Source organism: Nycticebus coucang, chromosome 7, assembly GCF_027406575.1.
Source record: "Nycticebus coucang isolate mNycCou1 chromosome 7, mNycCou1.pri, whole genome shotgun sequence".
NCBI classification, from domain to species: domain Eukaryota; kingdom Metazoa; phylum Chordata; class Mammalia; order Primates; family Lorisidae; genus Nycticebus; species Nycticebus coucang.
The window spans coordinates 118,741,672-118,763,339 of NC_069786.1; the positions used below are offsets into that span (position 1 = coordinate 118,741,672).

Genomic DNA, 21,668 nt, shown 5'->3' on the forward strand with positions numbered 1-21,668 from the left:
GGCCAAGCTTTTGTCTGCACTACCTGTCTCCTCTCTGTTCACCTGTTCTTGTCCCATTTAAACATTTGTAGTCCCAGATAACAGGCCAGACATCCTGCGTGGGGAGGAGAATTGGCTGAGTGTGCATGAGCCACTGTGAGCCTGTCAGCTACCTGGCTCCAGGCGGCCTTTCCCGTGACAGCTTTATGGCTGACACTAAAGAAGAATCAATATAAGGGCAAGGGGTTGACATTTCATTTTCTAAAAAGTGATCCATTGAGGACCAATCACCATGCACTGTTTATCAGCCTTGGGAAGTGACATTTTTTTTAATGGGGAGAAGGGACAGGAATCATTGCCGGGTAACTCGACAGGCTCAATTCTCTAAGGTGGGGATTCCTAATTGGAAATCCGATGCATCCTGCTGTCAATTCTGCCTTATATAATAAAGTGATCAATAAAAGCAGAGGGGAAATTAAGTCATCAAGCTTGAGGATGTGATTTTCATCAGTCATAGCTTGTACTAAACTTGTCTCTTTGCATTACATTTTCATGTGTTTTTTTCTCTCTTTATCAAAGCCAATGTTTTAAAAGCAGAACATCTTTGGTGAGACCACACCTATGGTGCATCTTAGAAGGGTACAGGTGAAACTTACTAAATGCAGAATATAAATATCCGAACACAATAGCTAAGAAAATGCCATGAAGGCTCTGTTAATCAGTTCGATGAAAATATTTCAAATTGTATATAAAACCAGCAAATTGTATCCCATGATTGCATTAATGTACACAGCTATGATTTAATAAAAAATAAACAAATAAATAAAAATAAAAGCAGAACATCTTAAAAAAAAAACCTTACTATAATAAGGTGACTTATTTATCATCACTCTGGTTTGACTCCTGTATTTAGGGCTACTTAAAGCAAATAAAAAATTCTAAAAATTAAACCAAAAAGTCTAATGAAAGATGGATACAATTAAAGAACCCAAAGAGATGGCCAGGGTCAGGCACCGTGGCAGCCACCATAATCCTAGCACTCTGGGAGGCTGAGGCAGGAGGATCCCTTGAGCTGAGGAGTTTGAGACCAGCCTGAGAAAGAGTGAGACCCCATCTCTACTAAAAATAGAAACACTAGCCAGGTGTGGTGGCAGGCATCTGTAATCCAAGCTACTTGAGAGGCTGAGGCAAGAAGATTGCTCAAGCCCAAGAGTTTGAGGTTGCTGTGAGCTAAGATGCCACAGCACTCTCCTACTAAAAAAAGAGATAGAGAGAGAGAGATGGTTAAAACAGAGATAAGACCCATTTTCTGCAGAGAAGTGTTCAGAGCATCACACTGTGCTGTATTTTTGTCAAGGTAATCAACAATTATTTCTACACACTGTAAAGATTGGAGAGACAGAAATTAATTGTAAGATTAAGAGCTCAGCGTGTGACGCCATAGCACTCTACCCCAGGGCGGTACAGTGAGACTCTGTCTCTACAAAAAAAAAAAAGATTAAGAGCTCAGGTACTTTCTGTATTCTTCCTCCTCCTGTTCCCCGCTCTACCCTATCCAATGGATATGTGCCAGTGCACAGTTCCCCTGAGTATTTATATCCATGGCATGTGTACATGTACAACCTTAAGTGGTAATGGATAAAAAAGAGGGTCATCTTGATTGGTTTCCCAAATCAAATGTCAGAGAAGGAAAGAACAGTGGGAAATGAAATTCTATTCACGTCAAGTTGAAGTCTCCAAAGGCCAAGATATACAGCTCTTTAGAGTACAGAGGTCCTATCAGTGTCTCCATGTACCAAGTCTGTAAGTCTATACGTATGTCTTTGTATGTGTGTATTATAGCAACAGGGATGAGTTAGTGTGGATTTAACTTCTTCAAGATGGGACTGATTGCTCTAATCAAACTCACCTATTTATAAATTTTGCACTTAAAGGAATGAACACAGTGACAAACATATATGCCCGCATAGAATATGCAGTTGTTCCTCACTGCGCTGTTACCAGAGTGAACATAACTGGTCTCCATGTACCAGGACACTTTTAGAGAGTGAGGGTGGGAGCTTGACATTAAGCAATACATGTAGTAATTGCCATCATCTAGGCAAACTGGATTATATGGTCATCACCCTAATTATAATGTGGGTCACAGTGCAGTAGAGCATGGTGACTTGCCCAGGCCAGTGGAAATAGCCAAAGGCACTGCTGTGAATTGTCGAGATCACGGACAGGCGGAGAGGGGCAATTGTACATACACAATGTGAAAGTGCTGAGCACGGCTGAGCACGGCTACTGCTGAGCACGGGGGCTGGGAGTGGAAGTGCTACTACCAGTGTTATGACCCCAGACAAGCACTTCATCTTCCTCCCGTCACTTTCTTCTTATATATCATGAAAGTTTTTCCCTTTAAGGGGATCATTTTATGTCCCCAGCTTCTGCCCTTTCTCACCCAAAGCCCCGCCTTGTTGAAAAGGTGATTGCTATATGGAGGTGAATGGCAGGAAAGAGGCAGAATCTCACACATAAAACGCATGTGGGGCACAGGGTGATGACTCCTTTGGAGCCTCTGGGAAGTGTGAACAAACAAATTTAATCCATTCATGGGTTAATAAAAAAAAAAAAGCAAATTGAGGCAACAACAAGAAAAACTGGTTTAGAGGGTGGCGCCTGTGGCTCAGTCAGTAGGCGCCGGCCCCATGTACCGAGGGTGGCGGGTTCAAACCCAGCCCCAGCCAAAACTGCAACCAAAGAATAGCTGGGCCTTGTGGCAGGCTCCTGTAGTCCCAGCTACTCGGGAGGCTGAGCCAAGAGAATCGCTTAAGCCCAGGAGTTGGAGGTTGCTGTGAGCTGTGTGAGGCCACGGCACTCTACCGAGGGCCATAAAGCGAGACTCTGTCTCTACAAAAAAAAAAAAAAAGAAAAACTAGTTCAGAAGAATACCCTGCCAAGCTGTCCTTATTTCTTTCTCTTTTTCAGATTATTTTTTAAGTATCAAGTTAGATTACAGGGGCTCACAGGATAAGTAGTCTATGGTTTCAAATTCATTTCCAAGAGCAATGTCATGCCCACAATATAATTTGTGGATATTCTCTGAAATAGAGATGCCCTTCCTGAGGGAAGATTGTGGGTATAATAATACCTATTTCTTTGCTTTAGTTGCCAACACCATTAACCTAGATCAGGTTGAAGCACCTACTGTGTGATATATTATCTGTTTTGTTTATCAGAATTCTTCTGTAAATAAGTGTTTGAGGCAAATAACGAATATACTTATTTCATGAAAGAAAAAGACTCAAAAAGGTTATATAAAGATAGCTGGCAAGTGTAGGGCTCAAATTGGGGCCCAAGTTTTTTATCCAGCTTTTCTTGCCTTTGATGGTAAGTCCAGGCTTAAGAGAAGGATAAATATAACACCTTATAGCTTAGAGGATCTAGAAATCTCTGGTAGGCTTGCTGTTCAGTTTGATTTCCTGGAATTAGCTGGGTCTTTCCGGAACTCTCAGCAGTGAGGACTGTCACCAGTGTACAGCTGGCAGGTTTGGTAGGGTTGTGTGAGGAAGATCAAAGTAACCAGGGGGAAGCTTGTGATGCAAAGGCTGTATTTATGATGCTAATCAAAAGTCTTAGCTTTGTATAGAGGAGACAAAAGCTCCCTCCTAAAAAAAAATGGGGTGGGGGGAGTGAGGGACATTGCAGTGAGTGCCTGAAGTGCTTACCTCCGGCTGATGACAAACGCTGCTATGAGAATGACCACCAGCACCACGCTGCCTGAGACAGAAACCAGAAGGACTGTGGAGTTGGCCCCATCTCCGATGATCCGGGAAGGCACTGGGAATGACGATTACACAAGGGTCACCTCTGGGAAAGCACTAAGAGGCAGAACTTCTGAATGCTTGACAATTTTCAACTTTCTAAAGTCATCAGGGATGCTCACAGCCTCTTTGGCCCTTTGTTATGCATTTTCTAAGACAGCCTTAATCAGACAAAGACATTCTTTTTATAATTGTGTGAAGAGCTTCAAACAGAAGACTCATTAAATCCTAAGGCAAACATAATTTGTTGATTTTTTTCTTCTGTTCCTTTCTGTCGCCATCCTAACATTAAACATAAGGATCAAGATCAAATATATTCCTCGGTGAGAAAGATGCTTGGAAATTTCAGAAAGGACAGTAGTTCTGAGTGCACCTCCTTCCTCCATAGCTACCCAAACCTGGCCGATTATTGCTCAACTCAAAAGCCACTTCAGCTTTGTAGCTTTCCTGGAGAATCCCAAAGGATGCCAGCCCCCTTCAGATTCACCTCTACTTTCTCCTCTGCTTCCCCCCCCCCGATTTTTATTTTATTTAAAAATCTGTGAACAAAGTTACTTTTTAGAACCAATGTTGAAAATGTTGACCCATTGTGAAAATTCTGTTCCACTATCTCCTTATTAAGTAGGCTCGGGTTTGGTTTGCTAACTAAGGAGGTGAAGATGTCTTATGAAAACTTTTGGTTCATGGACAGGCCCCTCTACAACATTTTTTTTTTTTTTTTAACAATTGACCAGCTGATTCAACTCACAATGCTGAAACATTTGATACCTTTGCCCAAAGGGGCTTAAAAAAAAAAAAAAAGTGACTCGATTTGAACAGATCCCTAGAAATAAGTAGATAAGAAAATATTTTTGGCCCCTTCTTTAGTCTTCTCGGGGAGAAAGAAACCTCCCTACACAGGGTAGTCATACAACCCTCAATTAGTCAGTTAATAATCCCATTTTTCATGGTTTACAGAAGGTGCAAAACGGGAGAAAAATAGGCAGCATTTTTCATTCATATGAAAAGACAGATCAGATACTATTATGAAAAATGCTCTTCTCTAAATAGCATGAAATTTTCTGGGATATAGACATTGGCGATCTTATTTCAAGCCAAGTTTATGCAGCAGAATATTTGCCTAGCCAAAAATCATGTACAGCTTCTTAGGTTTCACTGTAATGGAATTTACCCTGTATCATAAACAGAGCCTCAGCCCTAGTCAAGCCTGGGAGGTCCTTGTTACCTGTGTTAGTTGTGACCTCCAAGGGCTCGCTGAAGTCCCCATAGCCAGCTGCTGTCCGGGCTCGCACATGGAAAACGTAGGAAGTCAGAGGGTTCAGGCCTTTGATATCCGTGTTCCTGGCAGCTGTCCGAACTATGCGATAGCTTCGCTCATTCTGATCCTATATTATGGGAAGATAAAAATCAGAGAAAGTGGCAAAATAAATCCTCTGCTTACTCTAGGCACAATAGTAAAGGATCCCAGCTAGTCCTCTCAGAAGCTGCAAGTAAACGGAAATTGATAAACTCTCGAAAGCCTATCTTCTCAAGTGTTATAAGTACTGTTATGACTTCTTATGTTTTGAAAGAAATGTGGAGTTCAGGTATGATTATTGTTGACACTGACCATATCCAGAACTTTATTTATAATCTTTTTTTTTAAAGAACATTAAGCGTCAATGAATCCCCAACAATAAAAAAAAAAGAACATTAAGCGATTTTTGGCGGATTTTCTAGTCCCACATCCAACAATTTAAGAGAAACAACTGTAAGAAAGTCCTTTGTCTTTTTTATTTTGTATCTAGAAAATGTCAAAAATGTTGTAATTTGGTTTCAATAAAAAAAACTCTCTCTTTTCTGCTATTTTAATAAGAGAGCCAATAAGAGATTATCTTTAAAAAGAAAGTGAAGACAATTGTTCATTTTCTAGACAAACTTGAATGCAAATAGCTCTTTAAAATTCCATCCTTTAAGACAGAGAAGTTATTTGTAAAAATAATGCCTTTCTATAACTTTAAGAGGCAGAAGAATGTAATTTTCCATCCCTGATTGTCTGTTAAAAGTCATCAAAACCCACACCTTTATCCTAAATAGCAGTGATCTACTTAAATAGATCATTATTTCAACTTTTAGGAGTCAATCTCCCGGATAGAAGGCTCTTAGATCAGAGCTTCTTAGCTACCTTGATTTTCATTACTAGAAAGAAAAAATATAGTTATATTAGCACAAAGATTTAATTTTTTCAAAGTAACTACATAAATAATAAAATTTATAATTAGATGTGACTGGGAAGCAAAATGCGTTTGGTTTGGGGAGTCACTGGCATTCTATAATTTAACTGGCCAACGACTAAATAGAGGAGCAAGAGGAAAGGAGGCGAGGGAGGAAGGGAGGGAGGGAGGGAGGGATAGAAGGAGTCTTGTTCGTTCAAGTCATACCTTCTCATAATACTTCACTTCATACTCCAAGATTACCCCATTGGGCCGATCTGGTTCCAACCAAGCCAGGGCCACACTATATCTTGTCACCTCTTTAGCCTGGACCAAAGCAATGGATGATGGTGCTATAATGGAACACAAACAAACCAAAAAAACATTTTATTTTAGGGAAGAAAAAATGGTTTGGGGAGTGTCAGTCAATAATTTCATCTTACTTAAGCAAAGCGTGAACGTTTGTTTTATTTTCCTCCTGACAACTTTACTCTTCTCCAGTACAAAAACATACCATTTTTATCATTCTCTTCATTTTTTTCTTTTGTATGTTGTTTGTCTTAAAAACACACTGTGATGCAAAAGTCTGATGGCCCACAGGCCTGCTGTTTACCACCACATCACCTAGAGCCATTCCTTATATAAGGCTACAGGGGTAGAGAAGGCTGTCTCGCTCTGTCTTTTTGCAGCATGCCAGCCTTTGCAAGACCTACTTGTAACCTCGGTAAATCTGCCCCTCATCCTACCTCCAAGTATCCTGCATGTCAGCTTAACTTAGCTTTAATTTTACATGAACCAGGAGAATCTACAAATCTGCAAGTCTTCCATGAGTACTGTAAGAAATGCAGGAAGGCAAACAATTTACATAATTTCCAATATAAATAAAAGTACTTCTTAATTACAGGAAGAGTTTTCAGTTTGAATACAACCATGCAAATAATGAAAAACATAAATAAAGCAGTGATGGTCTCCCTGGACACACATGGCGCTTTGCGGTTATTCTACGGGAGTTAAGTGGCAAACATTCCTCTTTTCCCTGAGAAAGACACAAAAGCATCCCTCTTCTGGGCATGTTACTGGAAGTGGGGAGAGGGACACACCTGAGATTTATAAACCCTGGCTGTCCTGCGCTGGCTTCTCTGCTGTGGTGGCTGCATTTCCAGCCAGCTGTTATCAAGCTCTGTTGTGACAGACAATGGCTGGCACAAACGTACAATCTCCAGAGAAAAGAGGGAGCATTCATGAAATCCTTAATCTCATCTAGCAAAGCTGGCCTGTAGACCCAGAGATTACAGAGGTCTTCTGAAATTCAATGAATATTCTTTTGTGTTCCCAAACTGTGGCTATATGTAAAAACAAATGTCAAAAAAAATGGCCACTGAAGAAAAACAAATGAAAGTTGGATCTTCCTGCCCTTTCCCAATATACACGTGACTACCAACCCCTAACTTAGAAAAAGATAAAGAGTTAAATAAATCGTCACTGAAAATAGAATGGGAAAATCAAACCCACTTGACCGTATCTGACAGCTGTACGTGTATTGATGGCAGGAGAAACCAACCAGACACAGCAGTCACACCAGGGAGTCTTGTGGTTGAGTCCAGCCCACAGGGACTGCCTCCTGGAGGTGGTTATTTGACAGCCTGGCATCTCTGTTAGAGATGCCACGAAATGGTAACTCAAACACATGCACACAAACCCCTGCCTATTTTTCTATATATTTTTTTTCTCTCTCAATCCCAAAGCTATTCCAGATTGAATCTCAGGCATAAACAGAAAGGAAAGATATAGTGAACACACATGTCCTCCATCAAAGGCAATCCTAAGGTTAGTAATACCAAAGTGGACGCGCAAAGCTACATGCAGCAGACATATGGAAGCCACTGAGCATCGGAGGAAAATGAGAAACGGAAATGTGCTCATTATGTGCATTAAAGCCCCCCCATACACAGTCATGTGCGCACACACACACTCACGCACACAATCATACACTTTCATGCCCACACACACTCTCCTGCACACACACACACACACACACACACATATTCTCTCTTCACTGGTTGACACAGATCCATTGTCCGGCAAAATGCAAGGAGCAACTTTGTGAAATATAGAGGTAGGAAGGAGGCTTAGAAAACTGCCTGGCTGTGAAAAGCCATTTCACTCCAGGTAATAAATATATTGCCTAACAGAGCACTTTAGCATGCACTCCATAAAGAGGGCCTCTTTAAATTCTGATGTGCAGGATTGGGAAATGAAACAGAAAAAGTGAAGTCATTAGATGGAAAGTAGGAGGGGAAAAAAATCATAAAATTATCAAATGCACTTTTTCTCAGAAATTGTCTGGGTCAGATCCTGACAATCAATAGATTCCTCTGAAAGAGTTGCCCGCCTGCCCTCTGAGGGCGCTACGGCATCTCTCCAGTGTGTCATCACTAAACTGCTTTATGGGGCGGCGCCTGTGGCTCAAAGGGGTAGGGCCCCGGCCCCATATGCCAGAGGTTGGGGGGTTCAGACCCTGACCCCGGCCAAAAACTGCAAAATAAATAAATAAATAATAAAAATAAACTGCTTTATGTGGGAAGAGAATGTGATTTCTATTTCAGAAGTTTGAGCAGCAGCATTCCTGTGATCATTTAACGAGAATGTTAGCTCAACGGAGGTGCTCAAAAAATTAAGTGGGGAGTCAGCCACCATAATTGTGTTAACTAACAATATTTCTAAAGCAGCTTGACTTGCAAATCGATATGCACAAATGTGAAAATAAACCAACGGGGTGTACCTGGCCTCAGCTGTCATAAAAATGGGAGAAAATTAAAGATTAAAAGAGGAATACCAGGGAGAAGCAAGAAGGCTTATGTAGAAACAGAATGCTAGGCTCGGGAAAATCAGAACACAGCCGAGGTGACATTGATCTTCAGGATCTATCTACTACATGCATAAGTGCAACCAGGGAAAAGAAGAATAAATAGGTCTAATTCACAAAAAGTATTACATTGTGTGGCTGTAACATCTGAATTCCTTACTGCACAGATGATTTTTAGAAAGAGCGTGCTATCAGCACACAGTGACAACAGCAATCCATGAGCAAATGAGGTTGGGAAACATACCTAAAACACAGGACTGCACAGCGGTACGATACGGCAGTCATTCTTTCTCCACCTCTGGAAGGAGAGCTTCTTACCCTCCCTCGTAAGACAAGCTGACATCTGTCAGATTGCCACGTTGGAAAGGGGACAACTGGTCCTCCATGCCCTAAGTCACACAAAGGTGCTTCCCTCAGTCTTTTTTAGCCTGTTTCCAACTCTGGACGTTCCAGCTGTACCTCCAGCTCTCCTCCTGGAAGCCACCCACCTCTCTTTTGCCTGCCTGTGTCTCGGTTCCCGGGAGAGGCATTTGCCACTGGCATGGCCCAGTCTTCCCTCTACCCCGACAGCTCTCAAACATCAGAATTCCATGCCATACATTTGCTGCCACATCCCTATGCAACTCCTAGGATGATTTAAACCACAGTTTTTCTTTAATAAATGCAGTCTTTTTAATGTCAACAGTTATATTTGAAAAGAATTTAACCATTAACTGGTATCAGTGAGACCTTGTGATCACTCAAAATTATGGCAAATAACCATAAAAATGAATATAATATGTGAATGAAAATGTTATCAATGTTTACTGGACATTCTTTCCTCTCCAAGTTTGTTAAAAAGAAAGGGTAGCTAGTGTTAGAGAAGCAAAGGATATCCGGGCACTGATCTGAGGTTCTGGCCTTGGAGGACTCAGAATTACAGAGGGAGAATTGAAAAGAACCTATCTTGCCCACAGGGTCTTCAGGATTTTGTAACATTCCACCTGTGTTTTCCCTAAAATCATCCCTAATACCACCCCCACTATGTTTTCACACTTACTAAAAAATGCCCAACCCAATTCCATTTAGAAATGTCTTGGATTCGGAATCACATTATTCCAGGGGCTCTGCCCTTTGTTAAGAGAATTAGAAGAAAAGCTAATAGAACAGTAAAATGACAGATTGAGTGTTCCCCCTAAATATATACGATTTAAACAATCAATGTTTTGGTTCAAAAGAGGTCCTCTAATCATAGTAGGAATTTGGTCAACATAAAAAGACCAAGCAGAGGAAAGGGCCCTCAGCGGCCACTCAGTTCTACGGCTTACACTCTGCAACCTTGCAGAGCTAAGGTCCTTCCACGATATTGACGCGTCCACTAGACACACAGTTTGTGAGCACCTATGGAATAAGGTCAAGACAGGAAACACCTCAGTAAGGCCAAAGAGAACACACTCCTTGGTGTCTGATCATGCACCATCTTATACTTCAGCCTCCTCTTAACTAAAAAAAAAAGGAGGGCAGCACCTGTGGCTCAACAGAGTAGGGCGCCAGCCCCATATGCTGAAGGTGGTGGGGGGTTCAAACCCAACCCCGGTCAAAAAACTGCCAAAAAAGAAAAAAAAAGGAAGAGAAGTTTTTATAATAGTCTTACAGAAAAGACTTTCTAATGTAACTCAGAGGGTCCATTTTTCTATAATTCAAGAGAAGTCCATTCCTGCTCATCTTTTTATTCAAATTCTCTAATAGGAACACGGAGAAGTAAGAGGAGGGTCCTTCCTCATCATATTACATCCAGAGACAGTGCACCAGCTGAAGTATCAAAGGTGGAGCCAGGAAGAAGCAAGGGGTGATGTGCGTCCTCACTGAGAGACAGACACGTGCTGCAGATGGGAAAGCATTCCTATCAACCCACAGGACACCCTCGGACAGGCAGTGTTTGTGTCAGGAGAGTTTTGTGCCCCTGATCAAAATCAGACATGCTTCAGTGGTTAGAAAGTAGATAGAACATATTGCAAGGAGAGCTGTCAGGCTTAGTGGATAGCAGTATGATTACAGAAAGGAGATACGTACAAAATCACAAAAGTGAATATTAAAAAAGGGTAGATTTAAAAAAAATGCATGATTTAGTTAAGAGTTTAATTTTCAAACTTTTGAAGCATAATTTCCAATGAACAATAGGTGTTGATTTTTCTGTTCTGAGGTTTCTGTACCTGAGACCATCTTTTTCTATTATTTCGAAGGAGATTTTAGTGGTTTTTAATCCAAAACAAGCCTTTCATTTCTTCTTTTTTGCTTACAAATCATACTGACACATCTAAAATGGTGCCCAATAAATTTCTTGAATGAGTAAAAGCGAACTAAGTGTTAAAATTGATACAAAAAATCTTTGCAGATAGTAAGAAGTTCTCTACATAGGAAGTACCAGAAGTGAGCCAATCTGAAAACAACTTTCCATCTTCACCTGTTTCAGATGACCTTTCGTGGGTTTGGTTTTGCTATTTAGGTTAACTAAGACATTGACAATTAGAGGTGAACCAAATGGTGGATCTAATTATAAAGGAGTTTCTGTTTCTAAGGGATATGTGATGCTTCTGAACATTTCAAATACACACAGGCTGTAAAATGTCATTCAGATGTCAGTTAGCATTAAAACTAGGCTTTGCTGCACCTGTTATAGACAGTGTCTGGAGGTTCTGCTCTTTAGGCTGATGAAGGTGTTGACAACTTGCTCAGTGTTTCTCCTCGATACCTGTAGGTCATATGCAAATAATTCTGATTTCCTAACTACGTGGGTGCAGGGCTGTTGAGAGTCCCAAGTCATAATCCTAAATCCAGAAAGGATCCTAAGTAACCATTCATTTTCTAAGACTAGAATTTTTCTCCAAAGGTGCACGAGAGTAAACAATACCAGTTCCTGCCAACTGAAGCCATTAGGTATCACACAAGCCCCTGGGCAGCCACCAAAAGGACATATTGTTGAAATGTGAGGGTAATAGAGTCCACAGCCCTCGCAGTCAGAGTGGAGGCAGCAAGATTAAATGTTTGGGACACATCCCCTTTCTACATACCCGCTGGAAACAAACAAAATTGTCGTAAAATACTATTTTTTAATGACAGAGCAAAAACCAGAAGAGGACTGTTCATGGTACAAAAATATAACTATAATTAAATAGTAGAACAAACAATATTTGAGAGCACAACAAAGTGACTACAGTGAACAAGAAGTTAGGATATACTTTAAAATAACTAAAAAGTTGAAACTGGAATGTTCTCACACAAAAGAATGATATATTCTTGAGGTGATGGATAACCCAGTGACCTTGATTTGCTTATTACACATTCTATGCCTGTATCAAAATATTGCAGGTACCCTAAACATACACTCAATGATTATACCCCCGTCATAATTAAAAATACATTAACATTATAATGTTATATTATTATATTAAGGGTAAAAAAGAGAGGATAAAAGGAAAAATTCACTAAAGCTTGGGAGTTGAATATCTGAGCTTTCTAGCAGAAAGCCAAGATAAATTTTACCCCCAAATAACTTTGTATTCAAAGTTCCACATACCCCTGAGAAATGGAGAATGCATTCTAAATAGAATCCCCATTTGCTATGTACCTGTGGTTGCATTTGGTTTGAGAGCAGACCACAGTGCAGTCAGAGGCACATGTGGGTTTTATCTCTGTGTGTGTTTTTGATAAACAGAAACAGCACAGATTAGGGGGCTCTATCATGACTCTCTAACAGTGGTACATTTCACAAGGAAAAATTACAGGAGATGCTTTGATGTCAAACAGAGGTGGCTTCCTTTAAGAAAGTGGTAAATTTAACTTTCTTTGGTTCAAAGCTCAGCAGTTCTCCTTGCTCCCCACTGATGCAAATGCTGCAATTTTCTTTTATTCACTTCCTCAATGACTTGCCATTAAACACCTACAAGTCATTTTACTGCAGCAGTATGGTCCTTGTGACACCCAAATGGGACAGAAAAGAGAAAAAGAGATACGGAGAGAAGAAAGAGCAGAAGGATTCAGTTGGTTCCTGGGCTAAAAAACGGTTTTCTTGAGTCCAGCATCACAAGCAATGAATTAAAAACAGTTTGGGGGAACTGGGGAGGGGGCATGAAAACAGCTAAAACAGACTGACTGCATCTCATGACTGGTTCAAATTAGGGGGGTCGGGGGAGTGAGGCAGGAAATAAACAGATGCTATGAAAGGTCTCCAGCCTGTGGGCAAGGAAGAGTGAAAACAGCCCTTTTTGAAAGTCTAGAAACCTGAACATTTGGATGTCAGTGGTGCACGATGGCCAGTTATGGGGGGAAGATGACTTCCTAACACAGCAGCATTACCTTTCCCCTCCGTAGGAGCTGGATTTAAGTGGATGATGTTTACTTGAGGGGTCCTTCACTGACAGGAAAAATAAACCCACAGTTTATACATATCTCTGCTTAACGCAAATAGCACATTTAAATTTAATTACTTGGAGCTTAAGGTGGTTTTTGTTCCCTATTTCTTTCTTAATTCAACACTGCAGCTCTGATTCTCTCTTTATCAAAGGTCTGGGCTTTTTAAAATGCTGTCAAGCATCAAAATTAAATGCTTCGGAGCACTAATGATATCCTTGTGATTAACGGTTTTGCATCTCAGAGTTACTAATATTAATTGCTGTCTTCTACATTTCACCAATGGAGAGAAGGATTTCTCCTCTTAAGCTTAGCAATTCCTATGGAACCAAACATCACTGAACAATTTTTATGATTTTTTTTTTTTTTACCATTATCTTTACAGGATTCTAGCATACAGTTTACCAAGTGTTTTCACATGCAACACATTCAATCATCTGGGTTTTAACTCCTCTGCTGCTCTGCTGTTTTTTAAGTAAAAATCATTGAAAGACTCAATCCTCAACCAGGCCCCTGGATACATCACCAACTTAAAATTCAGCTCCACACCCCACAGTTTTTAGTTGCTACACAATTTATCCACGTGAGCACATTTTCTCATGGTCAAGAGGTGAAACTGTTTGCAAAGCAAACAAGCAAAATGCACAGAAAAAACCCTTGATTATTCCAAAATTGATACAGATTTTTCCCTATTTGACAAAAAGGAATTAGAATCAAATCCTCTAGAATACTGAATTAAATGAAGTTTACTTATATTGAAATACGAAAGTATTTATATTTATTAGGTTTATCCTTTAAAATGTATGAAGGATATATTTTTTCTCCTAAAGGGATTTCCAAGTTCAGAAAAGAATCTATTTTAAATAAATACACTAAAGCAGGTCACAGTAAGACGTACTAAAGGGCACAATTGACCCCTGCTTCCAATGATTTTAGGATTCTGATTTTGGAGCACTGAGAATGCCTTAACTAAATAATTCAAGAGTAAGACTTGGCAAAGTCTTTAACAGAGTTTTGGTTTTTGTTTAATATGACACCAAAGTCTTTTAAGACCTTTTCCCCCCAGATAGATGGGATGGCTGATTTTTTCTTTTTTTTTTTTTAACCCCAGGGATGAGCAGCAGATTATTTTTGACAAATTCTTTACAGAGAGCTATTGGTAAAATTTTTCAATAACCGAACATGATGCTATTCTTAGTCTTCATGTTAAGTGTTTGCATAGGGAAGTTGCAAGTCTTGGGATTGGCCTCTCTGGCTAAGCTTCCAAAAAATATGTACTCTCTTCTCCTAATAGCTATTTCTGGGATGGAGTTGCCCAGCCAAGCACTACATCCCTAGACATATTTGCAGCTAGGGTGGTTCACATGACTGAGTTTAGGGCCATAGGATGTGGGTTGAAGTGATTACTCCTCTTCTCCACTGGATCCACAAATAGCTCCCTGTGACCTTATATCTTCTGGAACCCAACTCACCACCTGCCAGCAACAGGTTGATGCCCCAGGGTCAACTCCAAAGCCCCACATTGACCTCTCTTCATCACCATCAACTGCATGTGACTTAAAGTGGAAATCATTTTCTATTGCAATAACCTAATGACTGACATTTGGCGTTACTGTAGGTACCCATTCAAGTGAAGTAGAGCCACTTGGAAAAAAAGGAGGCATTTTCATATAATCACTCCTTTAAATAAAGTGCAGTGGTATTGTGGCCCTCAGAAGATGGTTTGAGAAATTGGAGAGGGCGTGCCCTGAGGTCATCAAAGCCAGAGGCAGAGGCTTCACAAGGACACAATTACAGCCACCTGTCTTCCAGCAGCCAAGGGATTCAGCAGAATCACAACATATTGAGGCAAAGACTCAGCTGAGCTTGTGTTAATTCCAAATGGAGAAAGGCAGTGCGGTTCTCAGAATGGCTTAGTGGAGTTTCCTTTTAAAGAGAGTTTAGTCTTCATCTCATAATTAACAGCTTAAGCAGTTGAGGACTTGGGGCGTGTGAACGGCCCCTAAACAGAGGATGGGGTGATGAGCAACACAGGGGCTGCTGCCTCCCCAGCAAGGCTCTTTCACACATTTTTCATGGAATCCTCACAAGTCTTTGAGGTAGTTAGAATTGTCACCTAATAGTTCAGAGATGAAAACTCAGGCACAGAAAAATGTAATGATTTGACTAAAACTATAACATGAGATTTGAAATTCAATTCCTCCTGACTCAAAAGTATATGATCCTCCCTCTCTGCCACGTCTGTAATAACACACAGTTAACTCTCATTCATTGAGTAATTACGATGTGCCAAGCATTGTTTTGACTCTGTTTCATGAATTAATTCACATAAACCTCACAAAGCCCTTGAAATAGGTACTATTATTATCCCCATTTTATAGAAGAGAGTTCGAATAACTTGCCTTAAGTTATAGCTTATAAGTGGTGAATTCAAAAGTCTGGTCCTAGAGCCTGAGTTCTTAACCACTGAGCTACAGACAGTGACTAATTTCTACCCCTCCTTTCCCTGGTAAGTTGCAGGAGAGTTGAAGGTTATGCGACTTCCTTCCCACAGCAGCAGCAGCAGCAGCAGGGACAGAATAAATCTTTCTGAGAACTGTTACGTGTTAGGTACAGAGCTGTCATGTTCATTCCTGACTGCCAGAGAACCAAGGTAAGTTAGATGTGATCCCTACTCAGAGACAAACTTTAAAGCTTTTGGTGATGAATCAACTCAAACTAGAAAGAACCTGAAAAAAAAACAAGATAAGAATAAGACCCAACAAATTCCATTACAAAATAAAATAATATTATTTGGAGTTAGGGACAAGGTAAGGGTGCAAGAAATCTTATAAAAATGTGTCTAAAAAAATTAAAAATAAAAATATGTCTGAGCAGGACAACTGTTTGAAGACTGCCAGAGTTCCATTGTTCCGTTCCTCAGCCTGGGTGATGGGCACATGATGTTTATTTTTATTTTGTAGTCATTCAGCGACTATACATTTTGGTCTTGTCTACTTTTCTGTAAGTGGACATATTTCATACTAAAGAGGTTATAAAATAAATATAAATGTTAAATAAGAGCATTAAACATGAGGTATCAAAATTACTATTAGAAAGACTCACCCTTTCTAACAATACCTTTACTAATAATACCTTTACTCCCTGGGTAAAGAACTAAAGATATCATGAAAAAGTTAAGTTTTTACAAATTAGAGCTTTTAACTTAGTTGTGATGCTTACTACCTGAGTCACACTGAGACCCTTGCTCTTTATAATAAGGAAAAACTCCATTACTTAAACGCCCATTTTACTTTTTAAGACAGCTAATATGGTACTAGCCTTACTACAGGTCATATCATAGAATTCGTTACAGAATTACAAGTGGGTGACAGCACTCCTTGGAACCAAGGCGCACATCCACCAGAATTAACAGGGAATTACTTCAGGGGCATCCAAGTGTCTCCATTGCAGTTCAAGTGTGTCCTCTGTTTAGTCTGAGGACTGCTTGTTTTACTTTCTACTTGCTTACTAAGAAATTTGTTGGCAGGTTCTGACAAGGAAAGCTCAAGACGTGCCAACAGAAACATGGCAGGATTCAGCGTGTGCATTTCCTGTGCGGTCAGAGTGCCAGCCTGCAGCAAACAGGAAAACAAGTCTTTCCATTGGAAGGCAACTGACACACATAAGAATTTGCCTGAGCAAGACAATTGTTTGAAGAGAAGAAAATGGAGTAAAGCTACCAATGATAATAAAGGAATTTTAAAAATATGTATTTTTTTTCTCTGAATGCTTTTAATCAGATGGATCTTCTCACTAGACCTGAATATGCTGAAATAGTATCTAGCATTTCAAGTCTTGGTTGAAATTATTTGATGTATGTCTTGGGTAGATAGGACAGAGAGCTCTGACCAAAGTGAGGACTTCCGTGACCTACAAGGTCAATAAATTTGGAATATGGAGAATAGTTTAAGGAGAAGGTTCTCTTTTACTGGTTAGAAATATAGCAAAGAGAAAGGAAAAGGATTTGCTGCAGTGAATCAAGGCTTCTGTTCCTTCAGCTGTCAGCTCTACTGGAGAGCTTCAAGCATTCCAAATCTGGAAAATAAAAAGATACGCTGTGGGCTTCAGGTCTTCTTTGTTACTCAGACAGCTGCTAATCGTCCTGCTGCGTGAAGAGCCACTGAGACAATACCATAGCGTTTAGCTTTCTGTCATCCAAGGCATCTAGATCAGTCCCCAATTAAACATGTATTAATCATGCAGACTCTTAAAGCCAGGATGATAGATGCACCCGGTAAATCTCAGCTCTTGCCTTCTCCTTTTCACACTCAGATTTCTACATTTACAGGCGGAAATCCTTAAAAGCCTGTTCCAGAAACTGACCAATAAAAGGCCTTGTTCATTACTTTATATCAGATGCTTGATGATTTCCTATCTCTGAAAAGCTTTCAGAAAGCAACAAGACATTGATCATTCTGCTAAAAGAGCCTGTCTGCTTCAATAAATAGATCCACTACGCCATTGTCATCTTGACTTTGTAAGTGTGATAACTAATTCAGGAGTGTTGGGGCTTTACCACTTGCTATAGAGAAGTTAAAAAAGGAAAATTCCAGTAGATGAACCCAGGAAACTTTAGTGGGAAAAGTATTAATAATACTAATAATTTCCTCCAACTCAGGTCAAGTGATCCTCCATTCATGACCCTAAGTGAGAGTGAACAAAAAGCCTCCTCTTCTGGATTCAGATACTTGTAGTAACAAAAAAAGATATGGGTGGGAACAATCCTTTTTAACTCCAAGCTTTGAAATGTATGTGGATAAAAGGGTCTCAACATTCCTTCTTCATTGATCTCTATTTCACAAGGGCATGAAGACAGCCTTGCTAAATTCTCCATAGAGTATCACCCATAGCTTTTGTTATGAATAAATGATTGGTAATCAACCCCTAAACCAACCAACAAACAAAAAACTAATGATTTTCACAGGAGGTATCTAAATGCTGTAATGCAAAAAGAATAGGAAAGCTTCCAGCAACATAAGAGGCTTGTGTGACCTCAGAAAAAAACAGCGTTAGCCATTCTGAGTTATTAGAAATCCTCTGAAATTAGATGCCTGTTTTGTTTTTGATTTCTCAATCTAATGGAACCCATGAGCGGGAAAATATTTTCTGGGTGCCAGGTTGATTCCAGCTAAAGGAACTGAAGTCCTTGGCTTTCAGTGGAGCCAAATACATCACGACTAACTCCTTCCCCATCAATGTCTCAGCAATGGTCCACTATCTTCCAAGTTGAAAGATAGGAAGTCAATTAATGTCACTTATAATGTGAGCACCTGTCGACTAAGACCTGGACTGAGACCAGTTCCATTAACATAGTCACTCTGTAGCTGACAGGTGGTTGGGCCTTGGACCACTTATGATGTAGTCCACATTTGAGAAGGCGACCTAAAGGCAGAAAGGTCCAGAGTCCCATTAGTCATCTTCCAAGCCATCCAATTCTCTATCACATATACAGTTGGAACAGAGTAACTATTTTCTTTTAAATGGTCATTTAAAAAGATGACATGAGCTGCTCCATAAAAAGGTCATGGTGACCACAAACTGGGGGTTATAAGCTCCTCAGCATCTTTAGCTGCCCTTGTTCTTTTTCTCTCTAAAACTATTTCTCAGTGACTTGTCTTTCTCTCTCTCTTTTTGCATTTGAAACATATCAGCAGAATAGAGAAAAAAAAGATGAAAAATATTTGATAAAGAATAAATTAGAGCACGGAAGTATAGACTACAGGCTGCCAGCTACCACTAATAGGCCCAGATAGGCAAAGGAAACACGTCAGTAAAACTTTGGTTACAAATCAATGTTCTCTGTCACGTGGAATATTTGCAAATCCAAATGTTGCTTGGCTTAATGGCTAAGGGCTGAGAAGTGATGGCCATGGATGACGAAGTAGAATGTTACAAGTGGAAAAGTGGGAGTGGGGAAGAGAGGGGGAGAAGAAGTTGAAGAGCTGTGGGGGTGAAGTTCTGAGAATCCTCATCATGTTGAAATTTGGTTTGATGGCGTGGAAGTCTGGAAAAGTTCTGAACACAAAAAACCAAAATGTTCAGGACAATATTCATGGACCACAAGATTCTGAGAAGCCAGGGTTTAGAATCACATAAGGAAACCTCTGTTTTTCTGTGTAGTCAAATTTTTTCCGTCCAATTTTTTGCTTGCTATGTAGATAAGCACAAAGGAGAGATGAAGAATGGAAAGAAAAAGGACAGAGACTTTCAGTGGAAGATGACACCGGTGAGAAACAGGAAAGTTATTTATGAGAAGGCATTTTCACTGTAGGAATCTGCAAATATAGAATTGTTATTTTTTGTTTAATTTTGAGGTATCAGCCAGATGCTAAATTATGCATGGCAGATAATTTAAACTCCTACAGGTATTACAAGACTGAAGTGGAAAGAACTGAGCTCTTAACATTTTAAAATATTATTAAAGGCAATAAATGTCTTCAGCTGGATCTGTGCTTGAGAATTCAAGATGGCTTTTGTAGTCATAAGGAGTAACAAGGCTCAGCAGGGTACCATATGGCTGTAATCCTAGCACTTTGGGAGGCCAAGGTGGGAGAATAACTTGAGGCAAGAATTTGAGACCAGCCTGGGCAATGTAGTGAGACATTATCTCTATTAAAAAAAAAAAAAGTAAAATCTAATCAGCCAGCCAAGGTGACTTGCAACTGTGGTCCCAGCTACTTGGGAGACTCAGGCAGGAGGATCATTTGAGTTTGAGTTTAAAGTGAGGCTATGACGATGCCACTGTACTCTAGACAGGGCAATGGAGTGAGACCCTATCTCAAACAAAGATAACAACAAAAAACCTACCCCCCCAAACAAAAACAAAAACAACAAGAAGAAAGATAGAAAAGAGAGAAATTCAAATCAATTCAAGATGGGGGCTGGGGAATGAGGGAGGAAAGGGGAGAAGAGAGGGGGTTGGAAGTTATGGCGTATGGCACACCTCTTAGGGGTGGGACACAATTATGACAGACTTTACCTAACAAATGCAAACAGGGTAACCTAATTCTTTGTACCCTCAATAAACCTGAAACAATAAAAAATATATATATAAGGCTTGGCAACCATAGCACAGTGGTTACAGCGCCAGCCGCATACACCGTGGCTGGCGGGTTCAAACCAACCTGGGCCAGCTAAACAATGACAAACACAACAAAAAAAATAGCTGGGCACTGTGGCAGATGCCTATAGTCTCAACTACTTGGGAGGCTGAGGTAAGAGAATTGCTTAAGCCCAAGAGTTTGAGGTTGCTATGAGCTGTGATGCCACAGCACTCTACTAAGGGTGACATAGTGAGACTCTGTCTCCAAAAAAAAAAATATATATATATGTATATACATATAAAATATTAATAAAAAAGAAATAACAAAGAATACATTAGATAAGCTGTAACTGTTACAGGACTTGATTTTTTTTAACTGGGGTTCCCCAGCCTCTTGCAGGGGCAACCTTAGAATTTGCTGAAGTGTGAAGTTCAATGTAACTGGCTCCACCCAGGAGTTAATCCCCAAATACTGGCAGGACCTCATTAGAACACATCTCAGCCAGAAAGAGTTCCACACTATGGAGTCTAAGACAGACCCTGGAGCAGGGCTCTGGTGCACAGTAAGCAGTTTTCTGGAAGTTAGCCTGAGTGTGCTCTGAAATAGGAAGAGGAGAAAGAGGGAGAGGGAAAGAGACAAAGCCATCATTCAATGACAAGGACCGGTAAGGTGCACCTTTGAAGAGTTAGCAGGGAAATTTAAAGGGCCTCTCATAGGTCATTCTCCTCAAAAGTTCCTAGATAAGAATATATTACTTTCTATATTATGCGATGATTCCTTCACTATATCCCCAGCCTCTTTGAGCTGCACCTGAATTAGCTGACTATTCCGCACAGCAGTATACAATGAGAGCTGTAAACACAATTTATGCTTTTTACGTGCGCGATGCACTGTTCATGATTACAAGAAGACACTCCCACAGGGCAGGATTCTGCTACACTTGTTATCCTTGCTTCCAGCCTAAAACAGCAGCAAGAGTCTGCTATCTGCACAGTCAAAAGTCCTGGCCTGTTTATATGTGGGCCCCTTGCTTTGATAAAGAATGTGAACCAAACGGTGTTCCCACCCACCCTCACATTTATTATGATCAAAACACACACTTCTCAAGCTAAAAAAAAAAAAAAATAGAGTTGATTCAGAAGGCAGAATTACAGCTTGCTGTATGTTACCTGGACCCACATAAACTCTCCAGGGAGCCGGTGGAGAGGCCCTTCTCAGAGTTTGTTCTAAAGGATGGATCCTTCCCGACCTTGCTACACACTCAGTGAGCTAAGGGAAGCTGGTCTCTACTCAGCGTCCACTGAGAAGCTGAAGCTGTGTGAGTCAGTCTTGTTTCTGTGCACATACC

The 21,668-nt window shown here is 40.3% G+C and overlaps 1 protein-coding gene across 1 annotated transcript in view; it reads right to left on the reverse strand.

Annotated features, from left to right (window-relative positions):
• Nucleotides 1–21,668, reverse strand: part of EPHA4 (EPH receptor A4) — a 156,844-nt gene that overhangs the window by 29,790 nt on the left and 105,386 nt on the right. The window contains exons 6-8 of the mRNA XM_053597370.1: nucleotides 6,209–6,333; nucleotides 5,014–5,173; nucleotides 3,693–3,804 (exon numbers count right to left, since the gene is read on the reverse strand). Coding sequence (XP_053453345.1) covers nucleotides 3,693–3,804; nucleotides 5,014–5,173; nucleotides 6,209–6,333 — 397 coding nt within the window. The remainder of the gene's footprint in view (nucleotides 1–3,692; nucleotides 3,805–5,013; nucleotides 5,174–6,208; nucleotides 6,334–21,668) is intronic.